Here is a 24,585-nt window from a genome sequence, read left to right as displayed (position 1 = left end):
CGTTAAAAAAAAAAAAAAGAAAGAAAGAAAAAGAAAAAGAAAGAAAAGAAAAGAGGGGAGGGGGCGGGCAGCTGTCTCTTTAAATGTGATTTCCTTCTATTGTATTTGAACCGTGATCAGGAAAAAGGAAATGAAACCAGAGACAGAGGGAAGCTGAGCGAAAATAGACCTTGGCGAGAGAGGAGGGAGCCCGGGGAAGAGCCGCGCGGGCCGCTCTCCGCCTCTCCCCCCTCCCCAGGCCGCCGCCCCCCTCCCTGCCCCCGGCGCCCCGACCCCGGCGAAGGTGCGCAGGGGCTCGGGGCGAGCGGGCGGAGCCGGCGAGTGCGCGCGATCGGGACCGGGCGGCGGCGGCGGCGGTGGCGGTGACGGCAGCCGGACCGGGATGGAAGGTTAAGTCCTGAGCGCCGCCGGAGGGAGGCCGGGCTGGTCCCCGGCCCCCTGCCTCGGCCGCCGCGCGCCGGGCAGCCGGATGATCAGCTCTCTCTCTCTCTCTCTCTCTCTCTCTCTCTCTCTCTCTCTCTCTCCCTCTCTCCCTCTCTCTCTTTCTTTGGCGTTTGAAGGGAGCGCGGTGACCGTCCTTGAGTGCGGAGGGGCGAGCTCGCCGGCGGAGCGACCGAGCAAGAGGAGGCGCAGGAGCGGCGGCGCCCGAGCACCCGAGGGGGTCCGAGTCCAAGCGGCGGGCCAGCCGCGCGCCACAAAGGGAGCGCCCCCGCCGCCCGGCACGCCGCCTCCCTCCCCAATGTCCTCGGCCATCGAGAGGAAGAGCCTGGACCCGTCTGAGTAAGTGTGGCGCTCCCCGTCCCCCGCGACCCCACTTCGGGTCCCGGGCTGGGCGCCAGGGGCCAGCTCCAGGTGCGCGCCCGCGGCGTGCCCTTGGTCCCTCGGTGGCGCAGGGGCTCCCCCTGCTCTCGAGGGTGACTCTGGAGACACCTACAGGGACTAGACGGCAGAAGCCAATAACTAGGGTCGGCCCGGCCCGGCCCGGCGAGCCTGCTGACCGCCCTGGGCTGTCTGGAGAGCTCCCTAAACCTTCCCCGGGACCAAAAAGTTTGCCCAGGAGCAGGCACCCGGGGCTCCGAGGCTCAGGTGCAGAGCAGGAGGAGTGGAGGGCGGGATGCTACCTCCTCAACGTTCTCACCCTTCCTCCCTAGGTTCCCTTTCTTTCTTTTATTTTATTTATTTATTTATTTTTGGCCATTTGGCCCAGAAAATGGGGGGGGGGGCGTTCCAACCACAACGTCCTACCAAGCCCCGGGAAGAGCGGCTGCGGGCAGTTGATGAGTCCACCTGTCCACCTGGGAACTGGTTCTGGCCTCCAGAGACTTCTAGAACAGCTAATTCAGAGTTCCTCTGCGTACATATTCCCTTGAGTGTCCTAGTGTGGGCATGAGAACCTCGAAAATTAGTGCTATTTTTTTTCCTAACTATGTTTTTCTGGGGAGCAGAATCTCCTCGAACTCTCAGAAGGGTTTGAGGTCAGCGAACCCGAGCTGTAATGAGCCTGTACTGTCTGTGCTCTGAGCTTTGCACTGGTTTGCAAACATCCCCGTGCCCCAGCCGGTACCGTAGCCCATTCTCTAGTCTTAACGAGGGGAACCAGGAATGTTTAAGGTATCTTTTTTTTTTTTTTTTTACACGTTCATGAAAATGCCCTTTTAAGAGTCATTAGCTGTCTGGTTTTGAGTTTTTATTCCTTTGAAGTCCTCATCTAATCCTTTGAAGGGATTTGTTAACACAAGACCAAAGGAGCTGGTTAATGACTTGTCCATTTGGGCTTTTAAGACGCATTTGTTTTGGTAGCTTCATTCCTCCCACCCCCTTTCTTTTCCTGCTTTAAAAGAACTGTGCTTTCCTGCTGAAGTTCCCCTACTCACCCCCCTCCCCATTCAATTTCAGCTTTCTGTGGTGTTTATTTACCTGGGTTTTACCCTCAGTCAGCAGCATAAAAACCCAGCGTGTTCTCATAAAACACAGGAAGTCCCACGATCCAGCAAGAATATAAACATCACTCTTCAGTCTTGAAGGTTAAGACATCAGCTCAGAAAGGAGCTAGGTTTGTTGACATAAAGACCAGCTTCCTTAAAATCGCAGCAGAACAACAACCCTTTATAAAACAATTCCGCGTCCACAGCTTGTTCCCCTTTAAAAATAAACTTAGAATTACATCTGAGCCCTGAGATTTCAGAGACTGGACAAGACATAATACTGGATGGGAGGGAGTCAGTCTGGTGAACCAGTGTTTACTGCTTTTCTCGTACCACAACCTAGCCACTAATCCTTTATCAGAAGTCGAATCTACAGCGTTTGGCTCCTTTAAAAAACAGTTCATTATTAACTATGTGTATGTGAGTGTGCACCTGAATGTGAGGTGCCCTGGAGGCCAGCGGTGATGGATCCCCTAGAGTCGGGACACAGGTGGTTGTGAGCCACCCTTTTTGGGTGTAGAGACTCCAACGTGGGTCCTTTGGAAGAGCAAAAAACACCACCCTTAACTGCTGAGCCATCTGTCCAGCCTGGGGCTTGAGTTCTGTAAAGGAAGTTGGAGCTTTCCAAAGTCTGTGCCTTCCCTCCCCCGGAGACTGGAAAACCGAAAGGTATCTCAAGGCTGTAATAGTGAGCGCCTAGACAAGAGATCCACTGACCCTTCGCCTTCCCCAGGATGTGCCTAGTGAAGGAAGGCTGGAGTTGAAGATGGACAGGCCGGGTAGGAAATGCCTGCAGAACACTTTCCCCTCCCTTTTTGGGAAATGGGTGAGAAATTTTGACAGAAATCAAAAGCTAAAGAGATACTCAGATGTGGTGTTTGGGATAGGCTGGCAGGAGAATATCAAATTCGAACTTAAGGTGAATCTCATTCAGCCTTTGGCATAATGTCACATCGTCATTAGTTATAAAAAGATAGACTGAGTCAGTGTCTCGTCCTGTCCTTATCTGCTCTCAGACCTTTTTCTACTCACATCTTTTTCTACTACAGCCCACTCTGCTTCCAGCTGCCTCGCTGTGCGCTTGCGCAAAGCCAGCTTTACCACCACATCTCCAGATAAGACCACCCCTTGCCTAGCTACATGCAAAGGTAGAATGTTCGCTGGAAGTCATAAGTCATGAACATAGATTTCCTCTATCAAGGAGTTGGTGATCCCTCATTCCTCCCTGTAGGTCATTTTAATTCTGGGGAGTTTTGTTTCAGCTAAGTGCAAATTCTTCTGTTCCCAAGTTGGCTGGTCATAACATCAGCCATTTGGGCATGGAGCATGATAGGGTTTCTATGGGTGTGTTTGAAAGCCCAGAGCAAGACCATAAGTGTGGGTCTCTGCAAAGGGAAGAGATTTGATTCTGATTTGGTGTACCTGAGTAGGCCAAAGATCTTAGTTAACTTTCAGACATGAGGATGAAAGCCTTTACATGTACCCTATATAAACAAAGACTAGTGGTTTTGTTGTTGTTTGTTTAGTTTTTGGTTTTTCAAGACAGGGTTTTTCTGTGTAGCGTTAGCTGTCCCGGAACTCACTCTGTAGACGAGGCTGGCCTCAAACTCAGATCCACCTGCCTCTGCCCCCCCCCCCCCCCCCCAGCGCTGGGATTAAAGGTGTGCACCACCGCTGCCTGGCAGCTTCTATTGCATTATTAACACTCTTCACAGTCTTAGCTCATCTCACCCATAATTCTATATACCTGAGAGGCTGAGGCAGAGGAATGGAAAGTTCCAGGCCAGCCTGGACAATGTAGTGAGATCTTGTCTTAAATTCTAAAAGGAGGAAAGGGGTTTGCAAGTTGCCTCAGCTGCTAACTATGCTTGCTACCAAGCCTGAGTTTGATCCCCAGAATCCGCACGGTTTGATTCTGACAGCTCAGTGGTTAAGAGTATCTCCAGCTCTTACAGAGGACCCAAGTTCAATTCTCAGCACCCATGTTAGGTGGCTCACAACCCTCCATAACTCCATCTCCAGGCTATCTAATGCCTCTGGCCTTCTGGGGCGCCTGTCCTTACTTGTACATACCCATACACAGACATACAATTAAAACTAAAAACAAATCTTTACAAACACTACGAACAAGAGCAGAGAAATAAATGTCAGTGGTGGAGTACCTAATGTGAGCAAGGACCTGGGTTTGGTCTTCAGCATTGAAAAAACAACAACACAACCTCCCAAGACTTAACTTGCTTGTTTTTTCTCAAAGAAACTGGCCCGAGCTTCAAACTTCCTGTTCTAAAAGAAGGTAATCTTTTATTTTATGTGAAAATCGTAGATTTGGCGTTAGCATTTAGCTAAATATTTACAGCAGGTGCTTAATGGTCTTCTAGATAGAGTCACCTGAAGATGTTGGAGTACTATAAAAAACGATCATTCTCATTGTTCCTAATTATAATCTGCTGAGCATTGTGGGTACAGGCCAGTTAGTCCACAGGGTCACTTGGTAAAAGTGCCAAATAAAAAGGCACAGACTTACTGCCCCAGGATACCCATGAGAAAACCCTACAGGGCATTTTATAGTAGGAATGAAATCCAATTTTTTAAACTAGATATTTTTTAAAAGTAGATTTTATTTGAATAAGGTTCCAGAGAGCACTTGTTAATTATTACGGATATGCCTCAAGTGTTCTCTGTCTCCTATTTGACATCACAATTATTTCTTCCATGGCCATTTTCTCTCAGAAATGTTATTCTTCTTATATGTCAAACAAAAGTATTCAAGGTCCAGGAAGACAAAGCGAGCAGAAGACCAACCGCTGGAACTGGATCTTTGCTTTCACTCTGTGGGTAGTGGAGACCACATCAGATCACCAGGCTTGGCACCAAGCACCCTAACTTCCTAAGCATCTTGCCATCCCCTGCATACAACTTTTAAATGAAAAAACACACCCCTAGGCTCACTGTGAGCAAAGTGCCTAGACTGAGATTTTGTATTGATTGAATTGCCTTCCAGTCTGTTTAAGACCATGGTTCAGTCTCTCCTCTACTTTCTTTACTAATTTAACTTTATTCAAATCACTTTTACTATTTTTTTTAAAGTATGTGAAGAAAAGAGAAAATCTCACTGATGTCCTCTCTCTGTTTAAGGATGGCATTGTGATCTAGATTTCTTCCCAAATATTCATTTAGATCTAGCAAATTTTCTTTTGTTGTTTTGAGAGAGTCTAATGTAGCCCTTGACCTCTTGATGAGGCTGATTATAACCACGAAGTCCTGATCCTTCAGCCTCTACCTATGGATTGGCTGGGATTATGTCCCCCACTTTTTGTGGGGAGGATCAACTGGAGTTGAACCTAAGGCCACTGATGCCTAAGGCTGCCTCTCTACCCATGAAGCTAAACCTCCCCCCAAAGATTCGTTCAGAAAGTGGGGTGGAGTGCAAATTTTCAATTGAAATAAATAGATATTTGATGTCATTTTCTATTTTGGAAAGAGAAGGCAGCCTAATAGAATTTTGATTGCTTTCTCCTTCCTTTTCTACCATTGATTTTGTGCACTGGGAAGGGTTTCAATGGGGTGAATTCAACAGATTATCTGTAAGTTTTTAGCACACTGGGTCACTCTGAACAACTCCTTTGGTCCAAGTATGGTGCCACCTGCAGGTGCTTCGGGCACCTCCTGGCATCCTGTCTTCAAAAAAAAATTTTGGCTTTTTTTTTTTTTTTGAGACAGGGTTTCTCTGTGTAGCCTTGGCCGTCCTGGACTTGCTTTGTAGACCAAACTGGCCTCGAATTCACAGAAATCTGTCTGCCTCTGTCTCCTGGAGTGCTGGGATTACAGGCATATGCCACCGTGCCCGGCCTCTCTTCAAATTTTCAAATGTAAGCTCTCTCTCTAGCTTACATCTTCATCTAAGGTTGGCTTTGTCTCTGCAGTCTGAAACAGGAAGTCCTTTCTCCTTATGTTGCTGGAAGGAGATGCATTTGGCACAGGGCAATCCCTGGACCTTGTTCTTATCCTTCAGAGAGTTATCCCTAACACTTGGCCTCCTCCCCCAGGGAACCAGTGGATGAAGTGCTGCAGATCCCCCCTTCCCTGCTGACATGTGGTGGCTGCCAGCAGAACATAGGGGACCGCTACTTCCTGAAGGCCATCGACCAGTACTGGCATGAGGACTGCCTCAGCTGTGACCTCTGTGGATGCCGGCTAGGAGAGGTGGGGCGGCGCCTCTACTACAAGCTGGGACGGAAGTTGTGCAGGAGAGACTATCTCAGGTACATCCCTCACACTCGTGGGGCTCATCTGGGTTTGGATACCTGGCTCCTGCTGTGGCTCTGAAGGCCCTGCCTGAGGAGGCTAGGCCTCAGCTGCCTCTGCAGAGAGGCTGTGAGCTCTTCCTCTTCGATGTCTGTGCTCGCAGAGACACATCCTGGAGTGGTAAAACACTGTGTGTTTAGAGGTAAGAGAAGAATAAACACAGAATTGAGAATAAGGGCAAGCTTCTGGGTGGCAGACCAAAGGTTAAGGTTTGGAAATATATACATAGGGAGACAGGGAGTATCGTGGAACCTGGTGCTAGAGAGAGAGTTAATTTATAAATTTGGGGGTGGGTTCTTAAGGCCCCATTTTAGTAGTTAATAAGCAAGTGTATATATCTAGATATTCTTTTGCATGACTCCAATATTATTGGTAAGAACTTTTGAAATAACAATCTGTTCTTAGTAGTGAGCTCCAAGTACTGAGTCTTACAGCAGGAAGATGGCATTCAGTGGCTATACAAGGGAAGGGCCTGGAGTCGGGAGGTTTGAGTCACTGCCACATTGCTTCTAGTGCTGTGGTCTTGGGCAAGGTACACAGACCTCCATTTCCTGTCTGTAAAATGGGGATGGTAATTGTAGTTACCTCTTAAGGTTAGAACAATACAAATGAAGTATTTGATTGCTACATGACTCAAGATACAGATGTTAGCTGATTTTATAACTGACCTATATCTGGGCAGTATCACAGATTATTTTCCAGTATAATGGGCAAGGAGATGGGAGTGTGGAAGGGTAAATTGGGAAGTGTTCAAGGCCAAGTGAGACAGGAACATTTCTCCTGAATGTGAGTGTCTTGGTACCCAATGAGTGACTGTGACCGGCATGCTCTAGCTTCCGTATTAGCTGCATTGGAGTTACCTCTGGGCCTGTACTGTCAGATTCACTCAGCTGTTCAGCTGTCACTTCTCTGTCATCCTGCTGTGGCATAGGGTCCCCCGAGCATGCAACCCCAATATATTAGGACCATCCAGCCCATGGAAGATCTTTTAGACTCCAGTGCCCTTGGCTGCTGGCATGGCTCTTCCTCCTGTGTTTGTTCTGTGGGCATTTGCACACGCGAAATAAAAACAAAACTGCTTGCTGGTAATTCCACAGTGGAAGGAATCTTATCTGTCCATCCAAAGACTGAATTAGCTCTTACACACTTACATTCGTTGATGAAAATCATTACAAATGTCGTGCTTTGGGACAAGTGGAAAAGAGAGCAAGTCGGGCTGGCTGTAATTTTGTCGAATTTCTTTTCTTTTCTTTTTTTTTTTAAGTCATAAGAGAATAGAACAGAGATAAATACAGACCTGGTTTTACTCAGCCCAGGTCTGTGAAATCAGCCAGAAAGCAGCTGGGTAAATGATTCCCACTGGGCTCCTGCTTCCATCCCTGCCGAATCATTTGAATCTTATTAAATGAAGTCAGATACAGTAAGGTCAAAAGAGCCGATTCCTCCCTATCTCCACGGTTTTATAGAACATCCAGGAAGAAAGGCAGCGTTGCCTGGGCTTGTTAATCTTTTCCATTTTCAAAAAGGAGAGGAAAAAAATAGTCTGGGAGAGCCCGGTGTTAATTAACTTGTGTCTTGGTGACACGAAATAATTCTTCTCCCTGCTACATTCCCAGGCAACATGTTAATTAACTCTGCATTAGTGCAGGCGTTCCCAGCCATCTTTTAATATTTATATTATTGTTATTAAAATGGGCAGCAGAAAGCTTAAGGCGTTGACACCTCTTGACAGAGGGGGGATCTTTATTTTATTTTATTTTTTTCCTTTAGGGATGGTCCATTAGCCACAGACTTGTTTACTGCAGTTCTGTGGCATATCCAGCGCTGTTTTAACAGGGGTAAAGTTCGGAATGCCTCAGCAGGTCCTCCTGTGAGGTCCAGACCATCTCCCTAGAACAGCTTCTCCCCGTGAGGAGGATCTTGAATGGTCAACTACCTTCTAGTCTTTTTGAAACATTCAACCTCAGATACCCAGGACACTCCCCCGCCCACTCAAGTGCACCTCAAAGCTGCTATTGTTACATTGTGTTGTTAGCAGCTGCTTGTGTGGGTGCCGCCCCCCCCCAATCCTGTTGGATCCACTTTTCATGGGCAATCCCTTTTAGCCTATGGTTCTGTTTCAGCAGCTGCCACCTACATCACGTCAGCACCTGTTGTAACCAGACCCCATGCTGAAGACCCATACTTGGGGGGAGGGGGTTCCTCAATCCCTGCAGTTTAGAGGGATCGAAGGCTGCTTGGAGACACAGGGCCAAAGCTCCCCCAGAGGCTGTGCACCTGAGATTGCTACTTGACTCCCATCCCTCTTTTCTGCTTCCCCCGAGGACATCATAAACCACTGGAACATAAATCCTCCCCTGTGGGCTGCTTCTGGGATATCCAGCCAAGACATGGATTCTCCGAGCCAGAGGTTAATGCACATGCTAAGTGTCCAAGCCCTGGCTTATTTTCATTACTGTTAGCATTTCGGAGTACCTGAGTTGGAATGGGCTGCCGAGACCTTTGCCTCCAGGTTTGGGCTTACAGTGTAAGGCACAGAAGCTTGGAGGGGACATGTCATTTGCTCAGGTCACCTACCTACTTAGAGGTGATTCTGGGACCTGAACTTACTTCCCAAACATAACTCCTGTCCTTTCATTAGCTGCCTGATGGGTTGTAATTTGCCCCTGACTTCCCTTTAATAAGCTCCCTCCTTCCTTAAAGACCTCACACCTCAGGCGGTTGGGTTCATGCTGTGCACACTGTTTTCTCCGTTGTGTGTCTCTGCTCAGCCCCAGACTTCACTTACTGAACAGTCAGGGCACTAGAACGCGCTTTCTGCTCAGTGACCTCCAGTGTGGCTGTCTACCTACAGCTCCGCCATCTGCTCCAGTAGGATGGAGGGTTCTCCCCTATTTATGACTCTGCATTTCAGCACAGCAAGTGGCATCCAGACGAGCCTCGCCCCTGCTGCTGCTGAGCTGGCTCTCTATTCACAGACCCCTCTCACAGGCCATTCATTCTGGCCAAATGTGGCAACCTCTGTCTGTCGTCTTTACCTACCCTACAACATCTTAAGACGCACCCGTCGAGTCTGGCATTTTCTAAGTTTTCAAGAACTTCTAATGAGGACAAGCCATTCCTGGAGGTGGTCACAAAGACTTTACACGGAGGCTGCGTGCTGACATGCTATTGCACGCTCCATGTGAAAATGACCCTGTAGCAGTGGTTGGCCAGTATTGACCTCCCCTGTGCTGGCATGCCCTAGGCATCCCACTAACATCTAAGCAGGGTAGATGATAGGATGACTCAGAGAAATCCAAGGCCAAACTATCTTCTGGTCCTTGTCCTGGTGTTCTTCTATTCTTACAGGCAGACTCACTTCCAAAGTTTCGCCATCGTTAGGTTGTTATTAGTCCACAGTCCGCTGAGCCTTCTCTTAGGTGCCTGTGGGTTATAGGGATAGTGGAGAATTTGTGTTTCTCATGAGTTCCCGAATGCTGCTGACTGCTAGTCCCTGACCGAGAACCATTCCACTGACTCCTGCTAAGCTGCCTCTCATACCCCAACACTAAATGTTGCTTGAGGAAATGGCTGATGGCCTCGAGGCTAAGGAAAACTTGATTTAGATGTGAGAAAAGTCATCTCTAGGTGGACAGGAAGAGCATGAATGAAGATCTTCTGTGTATCATGGGGAGATGCTGTTCGTCCTCTGGGTCCTCTGGGTCATGATTAGCAGTACTGAACATCTCCCAGGATACCCCTGTCTCCTGGCAGCTGGGGCTCCAATGAATGGTCATGTGAACGTGGACTTTGAAGGCCGGGGGTGGGGCTGATGAGTCAAGGCACACTTTCCAATGGGTGATGAGCGGCTATTGGTGTGGTAGAACTGACCCTCCTAACGACGCCCATTCTGTCGCCTTCCTGGTGAGTTACCCCTCCAAGGGCTCGCCCCAGCTTCACTACATGCCTGACTTCTCAGAAGCCACTTCAGCTGCATCTCTTCCGTAGCTGGTCCACACAGCCTAGAGGTGTGGACACAAGCGGGGAAAGGCTCAGGGAAGGGAGGGAGGAATAATAGAAAACAATGCCAGTCTCGCCCAGCCTGTTCTTTCTGCTTTCAGGCAAAGAGTCATAGGCTATTATTTTTTTTGTTCATCTTTTATTTTCAGACGGTGTATCACCATGTATCCTAGTCTTGCTTGGAACTTGCCATTATCCTCCTGCCTCAGCCTCCTGGGTGGTAGGATTACAGATGTGTACCACTGATTCCGACTAGTCCAGACTTTCCTAGGTTTTGTGTGGAATCCTGATAGATGGAGCCAAACCCCAATCCCTTCTTTCTGTTTTCTCCGCTCTTAGCTTTTTTTTCTTTTTGCCCCAGGCTTTTTGGTCAAGACGGTCTCTGTGCTTCCTGTGACAAGCGGATCCGTGCCTATGAGATGACGATGCGAGTGAAAGACAAAGTGTATCACCTGGAGTGCTTCAAGTGTGCTGCCTGCCAGAAGCATTTCTGTGTGGGTGACAGATACCTTCTCATCAACTCTGACATAGTGTGTGAACAGGACATCTACGAGTGGACTAAGATCAATGGAATGATCTAGGCCAGAGTCCCAGGCACCTTCATGGAGGTGTTCAGTGAAGACACTGTCTCAGTGGGGTCTTCATTCTTAGGCACTTTGGGAACCTGAGGGTGGGTGAGGCATTTCTTAGGAAATTCTTAACTCCCCCTGGGTACTAAGACATAGCATCCACATGACATAATGCAAAGGCCGAGACTTCAGTGACAACAGGACCAGCCCTTAGAGAGACAAATGGTCACAGTAGCTGACAAGATTAGTGGAGGAAATATTTGGGATCCAGCATGCACTGTGCCATCATGGTAGGATTTCCAGGATAGGCAGTGTTGGGTAAAGACTAGGTATGATCTTGGTGTTCATGGACTAGAGATGTGCAATTAATTTCTTCCTAGCTTTGGTAACTATCCTATTCTAATCACTGTCCTTCACACTAGGGAAGGAAAGAGAGAAGAGTAGCCATTCTTTTTTTCTTGGTCACCTTCCCATGGCCTAAATCTCTGAAGCCAAGGGAAACTGCATGGAGGTACATTTCAGTTGGGAATGAAATACACATCTTTCAACCAAACAAATATTTAAAGCAATGTTGATGAATCACTGTTTTTAGACACCTTCATTTTGAGGTGAGGCGTCCCACAGATTGTTTCTATACAAATGTAAATCTTAAAAAAAAAAGTCAAAGTTGTTCAACTATTTTATTATCTTAGATTATATCAAAGTATTTGTTGTGTGTCATTAAAAAAAACTCGATTCTGAAGACTTAATAAAAATGGCAAGCTAAGATGCATTGCCGCTGTTGATGTGGAAGGACTTACAGTTTGCACTAGCAGGGAAATGGTTTGCTTTTTTTCTCTTGGAAAGGTGACGTAAATAAGCAATTTATTTCTAGGTCAAATAAAAGCTCCCATTTATTGCAAGAGTTTATATGAGGTTTATATAGGTTTCTGTATTACCGGCAATTATATAACAGGCCATCACGTAGCTCAGAGGGATATAGAATAATTAAGTTGTTATTGTAAAATGTGCATTTCACTTTGGCATTGTGTGGACTGAGTGGAAGGCAGCGAGATCATTGCCTTTGGGAAACTTGTAACCTAGAAAGCACACAAATATATAAAATAGATTCCCTTTGGGAGAGAAGGTAATTACCTGGCTTGAAATGTGGCAAAGATGCTGAGCTTGACATTTCTATTTTCCAAGATGTGTGTCTCAGGGTGTTTTATGACAAGTGGTTAAGGGGACCTTACTTTGAGGATTTAAAGTCGGGCACCTGAGTTTGTGCGTTTGCCTGCTCGCCCTCCCCCCACCCCCATGGGGGGCGTGATCTGACTTCAAGCGCCACCTGCTGGCCATTCCTCAACCCACTAACCCAGTGGTGTCCCAGGGAATGACAAATCTCCTAGAAGGCTACACTGTCAATTATTTCATAAAACCATTGGCAGACACCGGTGGGTCTAGATGTGTTTAATTATCAAGATGTCAGAAACATGCAGCTAAAGCTATGTTTAATTAACTTGAAACTGCTTTAACGTTTCTGCCATTGAAGGGTTTTTTTTTTTTTTCTCTCTCTAATTCTTGAGAAGGAATAATGAAGCAATGTCTCTCTTGGCCTGTAAAATGCTCAAAGTGGTTGGGAGATCTGATTGCTTAAGGTGGCCTATTTAAAATGAATCCAATTACATCTCCCTGCAGTCTAGGTAGCCGTCCATCGGATGCTCCCAGGGAGGGGACGCTTGCTCTAACTCTGCAGTTCTCAAACTGCAGTCCCTGAGCCAGGTTCTCCAGACTCAGGGACCCTACCCCCAAAACACACAGATGCAGAAACTCAGCAGGGGGCTTGTCTGTCCTGGAACAGCCCCGGGGGAGTGGTTCTATTCATGCCCTGAAATCTAAAAATGGCTATTTTACATTACCTCCCAGCCAGCAGGATCATGAGTTCTAAATTGTCAGTATTCAACATGTGACAAGGTTAGCCGAGGAGGTATTCACACATGTAGACAAACACTGCTTACCCAGGAGCCTGAAACTGAGGCCGTTCATTGCTTCTGTTTAGCCAACAGCTGCCTTGTTCTTCATCTAATACCAGTCACAATTCAGTCTAACGTTTTTTGTTTTGTTTTGTTTTGTTTTTTAAATCTGTTCTTCTGCTTAATTCTATCTAGTTGAATTTGGCAGTGAGATTACAAGATTGGAGGATTCATATCCAAAAATTAAAATATAAGACATTCCCCCTTTATCCAAAGTGCTAAATGCAGTTTTAGCATAAGTAAAGTAAGGTACCTCATGATGAGCTAAGCCTGTATTTCTATCCTGAACAAAACTGATACCCTAGAACCAAGGAGAAGACACTGCACCAGCCTTTTACATTTAATCCCATTCTTTTTGTTTTTGTTTTTTGTTTTGGAGACAAGGTTTCTCTGTGTAGCCTTGACTATCCTGGACTCGCTTTATAAACCAGGCTGGCCTGACAGAGATCCACCTTCCTCTGCTTCCCCGACTGCTGGGATTAGAGGCGTGTGCCACTTCGCCCAGCTTTAATCTCATTCTTAAAGCAAAGCTGCCATCCATATGTGATTTGGATATTCTTCTTCAATATAACAGACAAATTGCCAAGATGAGTAAGTACCCTAATAAGTATTTCCGTTTGAGGTTGTACATATATTTTCAATCTGTATAACACTTGTTTTGTTACACTTCTTAAAAGTATTATGCATTTAAATATAATTCTTACTATGTTCAAAATTGAGCTAAAGCCTTCATACCTGCTAGGCTGATGCTACAGCTGTCTGCCTCATTTTTGAACCACACCAGTGGCCATAGTGCTATGTATTTGTTTTTCTTTGATTTTATTTGAGACAGAGACTCCCTGTTGCCCGGGTTAGCCCAGAGCTCACTGGCTAACCTGGCTGGCAATGCTCCTCCTCCTTACTCCTGAGTGATAGTATTATAGACATTACCATTACACCTGGATATACCCAATATTAAATAAAAATAAAATGATCTTTGCCTGGGTAATAGAAACTTCATTGAAAACACCCAACTATAGTGCAACTCATCTTAAGATTTAAGAGGTAATTAGCCCAGACCTTCACCATGGTAACAAAGCGATCGCTCTTTATTTTCTCTTTCTTTCTTTTATTTTCCACATTTATTTATCTTGGTGTGCATGCTCCAGCGCCATGGTACATATGTGGAGGCAAGAGGTCACCTCTTGGGAGTCAGTTTCTTCCACTGTGCTATAGGATCTGGAAAAAGGAACTCAGACCATTAGACCTGTCCATGCACCCCTGAGCCGTCTCACTGGTCCTTACGGGCACATAAGCAGAGTGCTTGCAGGAAACCACCCCAGGGCCTCCCACATCTAACAGACTGCAGAGAAAGAGACGAGAGAGGCCTTCCCTTAGCATCCCAGCCTGAGCGTCCAGAGCCAGCCAGCAGAAGGGAGCTGAGCAGGATCCCTTTCCTGGTCCACACCTCCATCCCTCAGTTTCCCGGGAGTGTGTTTCCTCCTCCACTCTGACTCAGCTTCTTCCATTGCTCCTGCAACTCAGCCTGTGCTCCTCAGGAAGGCTTAGGCTCCCAGAAAGCTGGACTAGAACACCAGTTGAGAAAGTCGGCAGTTGAAGTCTTGGGTTTTAATTCCAAGGACAGGACTATTTACTAATCCTCCAGCACTCCTGGGCCACATGCTCACTCAGAGCTTCTTGAATCCAGAGCCTCCCCAAGGCTTCTGCTCATTGTTACCTCTGTGGCACTGTGGAGGACCTTGACCGCCCAGGCAGGCTGAGCCACTTGCTTCTGAGGTGCTCCAGCCCAGCAGGCTACTTTCTCCACTTCTCTCAACCCTGGGCTCTGCTGTTTATTCAGCCCAGAAAGTGCTCTATTCTGTCGCTACACTGAAAGATGTATCCAAGCATAAATGAGGGTTTAGGAGAGAGTGGCCACTTTTGCTTTGTGGTCTTATGAATGAAAATTTGTGCGTCCTCACACACATATGCCAGGCCAGCAATGGGACTTTGTTTTTATTGTAACCCTGTACACATACACATACACAGCAATGAGCTTCTGTTTATATTGTAACTGTACGTGCTCGCACACACAAAGCAACGGGGCTTTGTTTATATTGTAACTCTATATACACACACAGTCATATAGGCACACACACACACACACACACACACACATATCCTGAGCCAACAACAGGATTGAGTTTATATTGCAAATATTATTTTTAAACAAAGCAAACAAACAACCCTCTTATCACCAAACAGAAAAAAAATCAGTATTTTTCTCCTTCCCCCTCTCCCCCATCACAGGATGCTTGAGCTTAGTCTATTGGGAAATCTCAACACAGCACAAAAATTAAAAGTTTGCACATAATAAAGATAAGAAAAGCACTGTGAGAACAAAGACAACAAACTAGCCCAGAGATAGTTGTCTAGAAGGAAGAAGAGGTAGTATTTACAGCGCCCTGTACCCGGAAAGAGCTTGTGTGGAAGAGTGAGGAGCTAGAGACCCAGATGGATGTGTCCAGAAGTGAGCTCAGAGGGCATGAGTGCAGGCTTGGAAATTGGCAAGCTTGGAGCTGGGGCATGTCAGGTGGGAGCTTAGAGTCCAGTTCAGGGCCTTGATTACCACGGAGCCTCAGTGGTAGAACACGTGTCTAGGATGCAGGAGGGTTGGATCGCCAGAGTGATCTTTAAATCCTGTTTTCTCACAGGACACATTTATGCTACTGTGCCAGGCACAAGACCTGGGCCCAAGTGAACCTCGTTGGTCTCTGATTTGGCCTTGAACCCTTAGCTCAGGCTCTTCCTTCATGCAGTATCTTACTGTTTCTACCTGCAGAGGTTAGTCGCCCGGACCCAAGTGCAGAGGAGTCTCTGTGATTAGGAAAAGCTGGTACCGGGCATGCTCCTGGGCTGGACTTCAAATATAGGATCAGGACTTTTTTGTATGGGGCTCATCAGTCTATGCATCTACACTTTCTTTGCTGTGGATTTGTTTCCTGACTTCAATCGGAAATTGCTTCGGATGCTGGCCCGATGGCTCAGTGGCTCGGTGGCTTAGTGTACAAGCCTCGGTGGCATGAGAACCGAGTTTGAATCTTCAGCACTCGTGTAAAAAGGGCTGTGTACGGCTGTGCACGCCTGAAACCTCAGTGCTCTGCTCAGAGAGAGCAAGGCATCCGGGAGTTCTGTCCCTGAGGTTTGCTCACTAGCCTGATCCCCAGGTGTCGTGAGAGACCCTGTCTTAGGGAAGAAGGTAGGGCAGTCATTGTCTTTCTCTGGCCTCTTCACCTGCTTGCACAAGTGGGTACACCTGCAGCTGCACACACAGAGAAGCATAAACCACACACAAACTCACACACACATACAAAATTGCTGCTGAGAAGACGTGGTGGTGACCAGCTTCCCAGGAGGCTGCGGCAGAATCTCTTAAGTGTAGGAGTTCAAGGTAAGCTTGGACAACATAGTGAGAGCCTGTTCTGAGGGGTGGAGAGAGGAAGGGGCTGGGGGAGGAAGAGGAGGAGGTGGTGGGTTGCTTTGAATCCGAAGTCCTGTGAGGACAAGAGCAGTGTCTCCATTTATCCTGGTGTTTCCAGATCACCCACGGACATGCCAAATTCGGATGTGATTCATGAGATTATTGACGCCCCTCTCAGTTTCCGAAGCATTTATTCCCTAGCACATTTCCTTTATTTTCCACTTTGTCCCCTACTTTAAAACTTCATTTGGGGAGGCTGGAGAGAGATGGCCCAGCAGTAAAGAGCACTGGCTTCTTTTCCAGAGGACCCAGGTTCAATTCCCAGAACCCACACAACAACTCTCCAAGTGTCTGTAACTCCAATTCTCGGGATCTAACACCCTTACACAGACATACATGCAGGCAAAACACCAATGCATGTGGAATAAAAAGAAATAATTAAAAAAAAAAACTTTGTTTGGAAGGAAGACCCTCTAACCAACTGACAGGTCACAGGGTTAAGAGCTCTGTGGTTAAAGCCTGCTTCTGTTGCTCACTAGCTGTCGGACCTCAGGCAAGCGAGTTCACTTGTCTGGGCTTCCATTTCCTCAGCAAGTGACAATAAATATAAAATGGCCACAGAGGGCTCTTATGTGTATTTGAGTTTATATTTATAAAGCTCCTAGCTCTTCCCTGACACCATATAGGCTAGAGTTACACATGTAGACAGAGCAATAAATGTTTATGGGTTACATAGGGAAGAGGGGCAGCTGCTGAGTCAATTTATAGGGGAGATGGACTTTTCTGTAATTAAATAAATTAGTTAGATCGCTCTATGTATTGTGTGTATACATGTGTGCCACACTGTCCACGTGTAAATCAGAGGTCAACTTGTTGGAACTGGTTCTCTCCTTCCGCCTTGCAGGTCCTGGGTCAGGCTTAGCAGCAAGGGCCTTTACCCACTGAGTCATCTCCATGGCCCACGTTCTATTTTCTAAAGGGGTGTGGAGAGTCCTTTCCTTTGGAAATGTTAAAGCTATGAAAAACAGTGGATGTCGGTAAAGTGCTTCAGACTAAAGAAGGCTCAAGAGACGTAACAACTGTGGTTCTAGTCTGACCCCATTACTATTGGGTAGACAATGCCACAGATAAACAAAAATAAAACAACAAAGACATCATTAGGGACCGGAGAAATAGCTCAGTTAGTGAAGTACTTGCTGAGTAGCTCTGAGGCCTAGACTTGGTTCTTTTCTTTTCTTTTCTTTTCTTTTCTTTTCTTTTCTTTTCTTTTCTTTTCTTTTTTTTTCTATGTATAATGTGCATTCAGTGCCCAAGGAAGCCAGAAGGAGGAATTGGTTTCCCTGGCTCTGGAAGTTACAGATTGTTTCAAGCCACCACGCAGAAGCTGGGAACTGAACCCAGGTCCTCTGGAAGAGCAAGCCAGTGCTTTTAACCCATGAGCCATCTCTCCAGCTTAGACTTGGTTCTTAGGAACCTGTGTAAAAGATGAGATGGTACGGTGGTTTCCCTATAATCTCAGTACCTGGAAGGCAGAGGTGGGATTTCTCAGAGCAAGCTGGCTAGCTAGACTAGCAGTAACAATGAGCTCCAGGTTCAAGAGAGGCCCTCACTAAACACAGAGAGTGACCAAGGAAGACATCTGGCCTGCTGGCTACTTTTATGTCAATTTGACACAGGCTAGAGTCATGTTAGATCCTCAACTGAGAAAATGCCTCCGTGAGATTAGGCTGTGGGCAAGACAGTAGAACATTTTCTTAGTGATTGATGTGGGAGGGCCCAGCCTCTTGTGGGTGGTACCAGCCTGGACCGATGGTCCTGGGTTCTGTAAGAGAGCAGGCTAAGCAAGCCATGAGGAGCAAGCCAGGAAGCAGCACCCCTCCATGGCCTCTGCAGCAACTCCCGCCTCCAAGTTTCTGATGTGAGTTCCAGGTTTTGGCTTCCCTCAGTGGGCTGTGTATCAGGATACATAAGCTAAGTAAACTCTTTCCTTCCCAAGTTTGCTTTTGGCCATAGTGTTTTGCCACAGCAATAATAACTCTAACTAAGAAATCCATCTTCAGTCTGGGGCCTCTGCGTGCATGTACACGTTGTGACCCTCTCACATATATGTATAACCCTAAGACACCATTGGGTTAGTTGAGAAAGCTGGAATCTGAAGAGGCACATCGTCAAAAAGTGTCTTATAAATTATCTGCTGAAGTTGATAGCTGTGCTGTGGGTGTATCAGAGCACAAATAAAAACATACACTGAAATATCTAGGAGTGAAGGGTCACGATATATCTAACTCACTCCTAAATAGTTGAAAAAACCATGCATGTGGACGTGTACATGATAGAGAGAATTTGAATGTGCATCTAGAGATAGAGAGAAAGTGGTAAGGCAAATGGAAACATCAACAAAAAGGTTAATCTAGGCAAATGATAGGTGAGTGTGCTTTTTTTTTTTAAGTAAGCAAATATTTTATTGAGTACTTTTGCCTCTATGATCACAAAGGAGGACTTGCTCTATAATTTTTTTTTTTGGTTGGTCTTTATATGGTTTGCATAGAATGGAAACTTTGGCCTGACACATTGAATTAGGAAATGTTTTTTTTTTTTTGTTTTGTTTTTTTATTTATTTATTTTTCTGTTTCTGTTTTGTGGAATAATTTGAGGAGTATTGAAAATGGTGGGAATGTAAACTTATACAACTACTTTGGCAATCAATCTGGTGCTTTCTCAGACAATTACGAATAGTGCTACCTCAAGATCCAGCTATACCACTCCTATGCATATATCCAAAATATACACAACAAAGACATTTGCTCAACTCATAGCAATTTTATTTGTAATAGCCAGAAGCTGGAAACAACACAGATGTCTCTCAACTGAGGAATGGATACAGAAATTGTGGTACATTTACACAATGGAATACAGAAATTAAAAACAAGGAAATCATTAAATTTGCAGGCAAATGGTGGGAACTAGAAAAGATCATCCTGAGTGAAGTGTCCCAGAAGCAGAAAGACACACATGATATATACTCACTTATAAGTGGATATTAAACATATAATATAGGAAAAACTACTAAAATCTGTACACCTAAAGAAGCTAAGCAAGAAGGAGGACCCTGGGTAAGAGTCTCAATCCTTATTCAGAAAGGCAAACAGGATAGATATCGGAAGAGGGAGAAGACAGGGAACAGGACAGGAGCCTAACACAGAGGGCCTCTGAAAGACTACCCAGCAGGGTATTGAAGCAAATGCTGAGACTTATAGCCAAACTTTGGGCAGGGAATCTTATGAAAGAAGGGGATATAGAAAGGCCTGGAGTGTGCTATTTTTATTCTTGAGGTTGTTCTTCTGGGAGTGGGACTATCAAACAAAAAGTTTTGCTTTGCTTTTCATTCAGGAATCTTAGCTTTTCTTGTTTGGGCTTCTGGTTCAATTGAGGGAAGAACAAAGGCACCAGAAAGGGGGAAAAAAATCCAGTTTGGAATCCAATGATACACTAGTGTTCATTTCTCACAATTCTAATGCTTGGTTGACTTTAGAAATAATTTGTTCCAGGAATGAGAGGCTGAGACAGGAGGATTATTGTGAGTTTGGGGCCAGTGTGGGCTACAGTAAGATTTTTGTCCCCAAACCCCAACACATCTAGCTGGAACAAGGGATCCCATGGATGCTTGCTACCACACACGGTGACCATAGTGTGTTTGGGAGGCTTCACTTAGTGTCAACTCGTGAAGTAGGTTACTTCTCAGCCTTACGAAATGAACTCGCTAACAGTTTCATATTGCCTTTGTAATTAGGATCAGAATTTCATCATTTGACTCTGAAAATGTGTGTATTAAGGCAAGATCATAAACCGTCACCTTTGCTTGTATATCTTAGAACTGACTTGAAAGAAGCTTCAAAGCACTAGCTGATGAGGCTGCTCTCTACCGGTGGCTATGAATTAATTCTCCTGGAAAAAAAAAATCATTTCTACGAGTTAATAGAACCTTTGAAGCTCAATCAAGCCAATTTTCATTGTGGAATTGTGATGCCTTTGAACTTGGCTCATTGAATTAGCCTATTGGATGGCTACCTTGAAAATGCTTTTGTTGGGGACTTTAAGCCTCTGCAGTTCGGTGGCCCACCCTGTCCCATTCATCCTAGTTGCTTAATGAGCAGCTGCAGGCAAACACTCCCTTTTCATTCTATCATACCTAAAAAAGACCTGTAGCCGATGTAATAGAAACAACACTGAAATCAAGAACCCTGATATTGCCGCTAATGAGGTCACCAGATCTCTTTCCTCGCTCGCAAAAATGAATTTAGATCATCTCTAGGAATCTGCTATTCAGATTTTTTTCCCACTAATGTATTTGTTTATTCACTTTACATCCTGTTCGCAGCCTCCTCCCAACTCAAACCTCACACACCCTCTTCCCTCCCCGCTGCCCACCTGCCATGGGTACCAACCTACCCTGGCACATTAAGTCGCAGCTAGAGAAAAGGGATTCAAAGACAGACAACAGATTCAGAGATAGCCCCCACTCCAATTGTTTGTGGACCCACATGATTTCCAAGCTGCACACCTGCTACATATGTGTAGGGGGGTCTAGGCCCAGCCCCTGCATGCTCTTTGCTTGGCGATTCAGTCTCTGTGAGCCCCCATAAGTCCAAGTTAGTTTATTCTGTAGGTCTTCTTATGGTGTCTTTGACCCCTCCAACTCCCTCGATCCTTTCCCGATTCCGACTCTTCCACAAGACTTCCTGAGCTACAACTATTGTTTGGCTGTGGGTCTCTGCATCTGTTTTCATCAGCTGCTAGGTGAAGCCTCTCAGAAGACAGCTGTGCTAGGCTCCTGTCTGCAAGCATAGCAGAGTATCATTATTAGTGTCAGGGGTTGGCTCCCTCCCTCCTGGGTTGTGTCTCAAGTTGGGCCAGCCATTGGTCGGCCATTTTTCAATCTCTGCTCCATCTTTATCCTTACATGTTTTGTAGACAGGACAGACTTTGGGTCAAAGGTTTTATGGGTGGGTTGGTGTTCCACTCTCTTCACTGGGAGTCTTGCCTGGCTCTAGGGGGTGGCGACTTCAAACTCCATGTCTCCCAATGCTAGGAGTTTTAGCTAGGATCACCCCCACAGAATCCTGGGAGCCTCCCTCCTCTTAGAGATTCCCCCAGCCCTCTCCAGCCCCTGCTCTCCCCAGACCTGATCCCCGCCCATTTCCCTCCCTACCTCCTCTCCCACACAGTTGCCTCCCCGCATCTACTTCAGATGTCTATTTCAATTCCCCTTCTGAGGGAGATTAAAGCCTCCTCCCTTAGCCCCTCCATGTTACTTGGGCCTGTGAATTGTAGTATAGTTACCCTGTACTTTATGGCTAGTCTCCATTTATAAGTGAGGACTTATGTACGTATGTATGTCTTTCTGGGTCTGGGTTACCTCACTCAGGATGATATTTCCACCCATTTGCCTGCAAATTTCATGATTTTTCTTATTCTTATTAGACGAGTAGTATTCCATTGTGTAAATGCACTACATTTTCTTTATCCATTCTTGGTTGGGGGACATATTTCCAGTTTCTGGATATTATGACTAAAGCTGCTATGGACATGCTTGAGCAAGTGTCCTTGTGGTACGGTGGAGCATCTTTTGGGTATGTGCCCAGGAGTCTGGGTCTTGAAGCAGCACTATGCCCAGTTTTCTGAAAAAGTGCCAGATTGATTTCCAAAGTGGTTGTACATGTTTACATTCCCACCAGCAATGGAGGAGGGCTCCCCTTGCCCCGCATCCTCTCCAGCATGTGCTGTCACATGAGTTTTTGATCTTAGACATCTGACAGGTGTAAGATGGAATCTCAGAGTCATTTTGATTTGCATTTTTCCCTGACGGCTAAGGATGGTGAGCAGTAATTTGTTTCTTGGCCATTAGAGATTCCTTTGTTGCAAATTCTCTATTCAGCTCTGCACCCTATTTTTCAGTTGGGTTATTTGGTTTGTTGGTGTTTAATTTCTTGAGTTCTTTATATATTTTGGATATTAGCCTTCTGTCAGATGTAGGAATGGTGAAGATCTTTTCCCATTCTGTAGGTTGCCATTTTGTCCTATTGACGGTGTCCTTTGCCTTACAGAAGCTTTTCAGTTTCATGAGGTCCCATTTATTGATTGTTGATCTTAGTGTCTGTGCTGTTGGTGTCCTGTTTGAGAAGTTTTCTCCTGTGCCAATGTGCTATTCCCCCACTTTCTCTTCTATTAGATTTAGTGTATCTGGTGTTATGTTGAAATCTTTGATCCACTCAGACTTTAGTTTTGTGCAGGGTGATAAATATGGATCTATTTGCATTCTTCGACATGCAGACATCCGGTTAGACCAGCACCATTTGTGGAGATGCTTTTTTCTTTTTATCCACTGGTTGGTTTTGGCTTCTTTGTAAAGAATCAAGTGTCTATGGGTTTATTTCTGGGTCTTTGATTCTACTCCACTGATAGACCTGTCTGTTTTTATTACTATTGCTCTGTAGTACTTGAAATAGCATGTAGCGCTAGTACTTGTAGCAGCTTGAAATCAGGGATGGTGATAGCTCCGGAAGTTTTTTTGTTGTACAGGATTGCTTTAGCTATCCTGATTTATTTTTTTTCCATATGAAGTTGAGAATTGCCACCACATCTGTTTCTTCATTTGCAAAATGAGGAATTTTGATCGTCTTTAGGAATCTGGGTATTCAGATTTTTTAAAAAGTACTATTTTATTTTATGTGAATTGGTGTTTTGCCTTCATGTGTGTTTGTGCTTCATACTGGAGACTGGTGCCTGAGGAGTCCAGAGGAAGGCAATAGGTCTCTTTGAACTGGCATTACAGCCACCCTGTGGATGCTGAGACTCAAACCCAGGTCCTGTGGAAGAATAGAAAGCACTCTTAACCACTGAGCCATCTGCACAGCCCCCAGTACTCAGAATTTGCTTTACAGACAGGTAAGTATTCAAACGAGGAATCTAGCATTTGCTGTCAGTTGGTCTGCAAGAGGCCGTGACGACTCCTGTTTCTTGGGTTTGAGCTGAATGAGGTCTGTGCCCACATCAAATAAGGATAATATGCCAAAGATATCACAGAGTTGGTGAGCTATGATTTCTAAGACCAGCTCAGAAAAGACCGTGGGGCTTGAACCCTGCTGTCTTCTGTGTCATTTATTCTGGAGCTGTTATGTCATAGAGACCTTGTAAAACTCCACCGGGAAGTCCACGTGTGCGAAGAGGAACTGCAGCTCCTTGCTCAGCCGACATTCACTTACCTGTTTTGGAAATGAGCTACCTGCAAAGCGGATCCTCGCTGCCTAGACAAACTTTCAGATGACTGTAGTTCCAGTTTGTGTCTTGGACATAACCTCCCGGAACGTCCCACATCCAGTGAACTAAGCTTCTCCTGAGCTTCTGACTCTCCGCAGTTTGGTCAGCTAGAACGTTACTACGAGGCGCTGAGTTCTGTAATGATCTGAAGTGTAGCCAGTTGCAGAGCTTAACCCCAACTGTCACCTTGACCTCTGGGTGTGTCTGTGAGACTGAATTTAAAAGGGGAAGACTCACCCTGACTGCGCATGGCACTGTTCAAAGTTTTGGAGGCAGCAAGCTGAGCAGCAGTTATTTGCCCCTTTGTGCTTCTGACTTGTGGATACATGGTATCCTGACTGTGGATACAAAGCAGCAACTGCATCATGCTCCTGACTCCACGCCTTACCCCGTGAAGGACTGCATCCTCAAATTGTGAGCCAAAGCGAATCCTTCCTTCCGTCAGGTATTTTGCCATAGCAATGAGGAAAGCAACGAATGTACAAGCTAGAATTAAAACACATTTAGTAACTTTAATGGCAAATTGATGGAGCAATTTTACATCTAATGACGCCACTGATAAAAAAAAAAATGTGGGGCTTTTATTTTGTGTGCCTTTTTAAAATTGTATGTTCCTAGTCATCCAGTTTTTATGGTATTATACAAAAGCATCAGTAAATGGCAGATTGAAGAATTAAACAATAATTGGCCTCATTCCACAGTAGTTTGAAAGCATTGATCAGAACGTTACAATCTTTGTGAGAAGTGGAAAGGGTTTTAAAATTATCTGGTCTAACCTCCCACTCAGTGATAAATTGTCTGTTGTCGTTTTTTTCAGCAATAAAGTTCTGATTCTTGGCAGTGTTGTTACAATCAATGTTACTAAACATGCCCTTCTCTGAGTATTTGCCATGTAAGTGCCCATCCCCAGGATTTATGTTTGTATAGATACACTACTCGGTAGGTATTTCTAGCACAGTTTCAGAGAAGAGGAAATTGAGGCTTGGGGTAAGCAG

General features: G+C 45.6%; 1 protein-coding gene across 3 annotated transcripts; it reads left to right on the top strand.

Annotated features, from left to right (window-relative positions):
• Positions 1–265: 265 nt before the first annotated feature.
• Lmo2 (LIM domain only 2) lies at positions 266–11,573 on the top strand. 3 transcript variants are annotated; one of them, XM_055599618.1, is made up of 4 exons: positions 266–283; positions 561–780; positions 5,972–6,187; positions 10,594–11,573. In XM_055599618.1, the coding sequence occupies exons 2-4, from the start codon at positions 740–742 to the stop codon at positions 10,811–10,813; spliced, it is 477 nt and encodes a 158-aa protein (XP_055455593.1). In that variant the 5' UTR covers positions 266–283; positions 561–739; the 3' UTR covers positions 10,814–11,573. The 3 variants fall into 3 exon arrangements, with proteins under 3 accessions (XP_055455593.1, XP_055455587.1, XP_055455582.1); XM_055599612.1 differs by lacking the exon at positions 266–283 and adding an exon at positions 290–389; XM_055599607.1 differs by lacking the exon at positions 266–283 and having other exon boundaries at positions 295–780.
• Positions 11,574–24,585: the final 13,012 nt, after the last annotated feature.

This window comes from Psammomys obesus, unplaced genomic scaffold (assembly GCF_907164565.1).
Source record: "Psammomys obesus unplaced genomic scaffold, mPsaObe1.curated_primary_1811, whole genome shotgun sequence".
Taxonomy (NCBI): domain Eukaryota; kingdom Metazoa; phylum Chordata; class Mammalia; order Rodentia; family Muridae; genus Psammomys; species Psammomys obesus.
This window is presented reverse-complemented; position numbering and strand designations above follow the sequence as displayed.

Bases quoted from the DNA above. Each gene is read 5' to 3' on its own strand.
- Lmo2 (XM_055599607.1), top strand. From the start codon at position 470: ATGATCAGCTCTCTCTCTCTCTCTCTCTCTCTCTCTCTCTCTCTCTCT. The intron at 781-5,971 runs GTAAGTGTGGCG...CTCCTCCCCCAG, and splicing joins AAGAGCCTGGACCCGTCTGA to GGAACCAGTGGATGAAGTGC. The intron at 6,188-10,593 runs GTACATCCCTCA...TTTTTGCCCCAG, and splicing joins TGCAGGAGAGACTATCTCAG to GCTTTTTGGTCAAGACGGTC.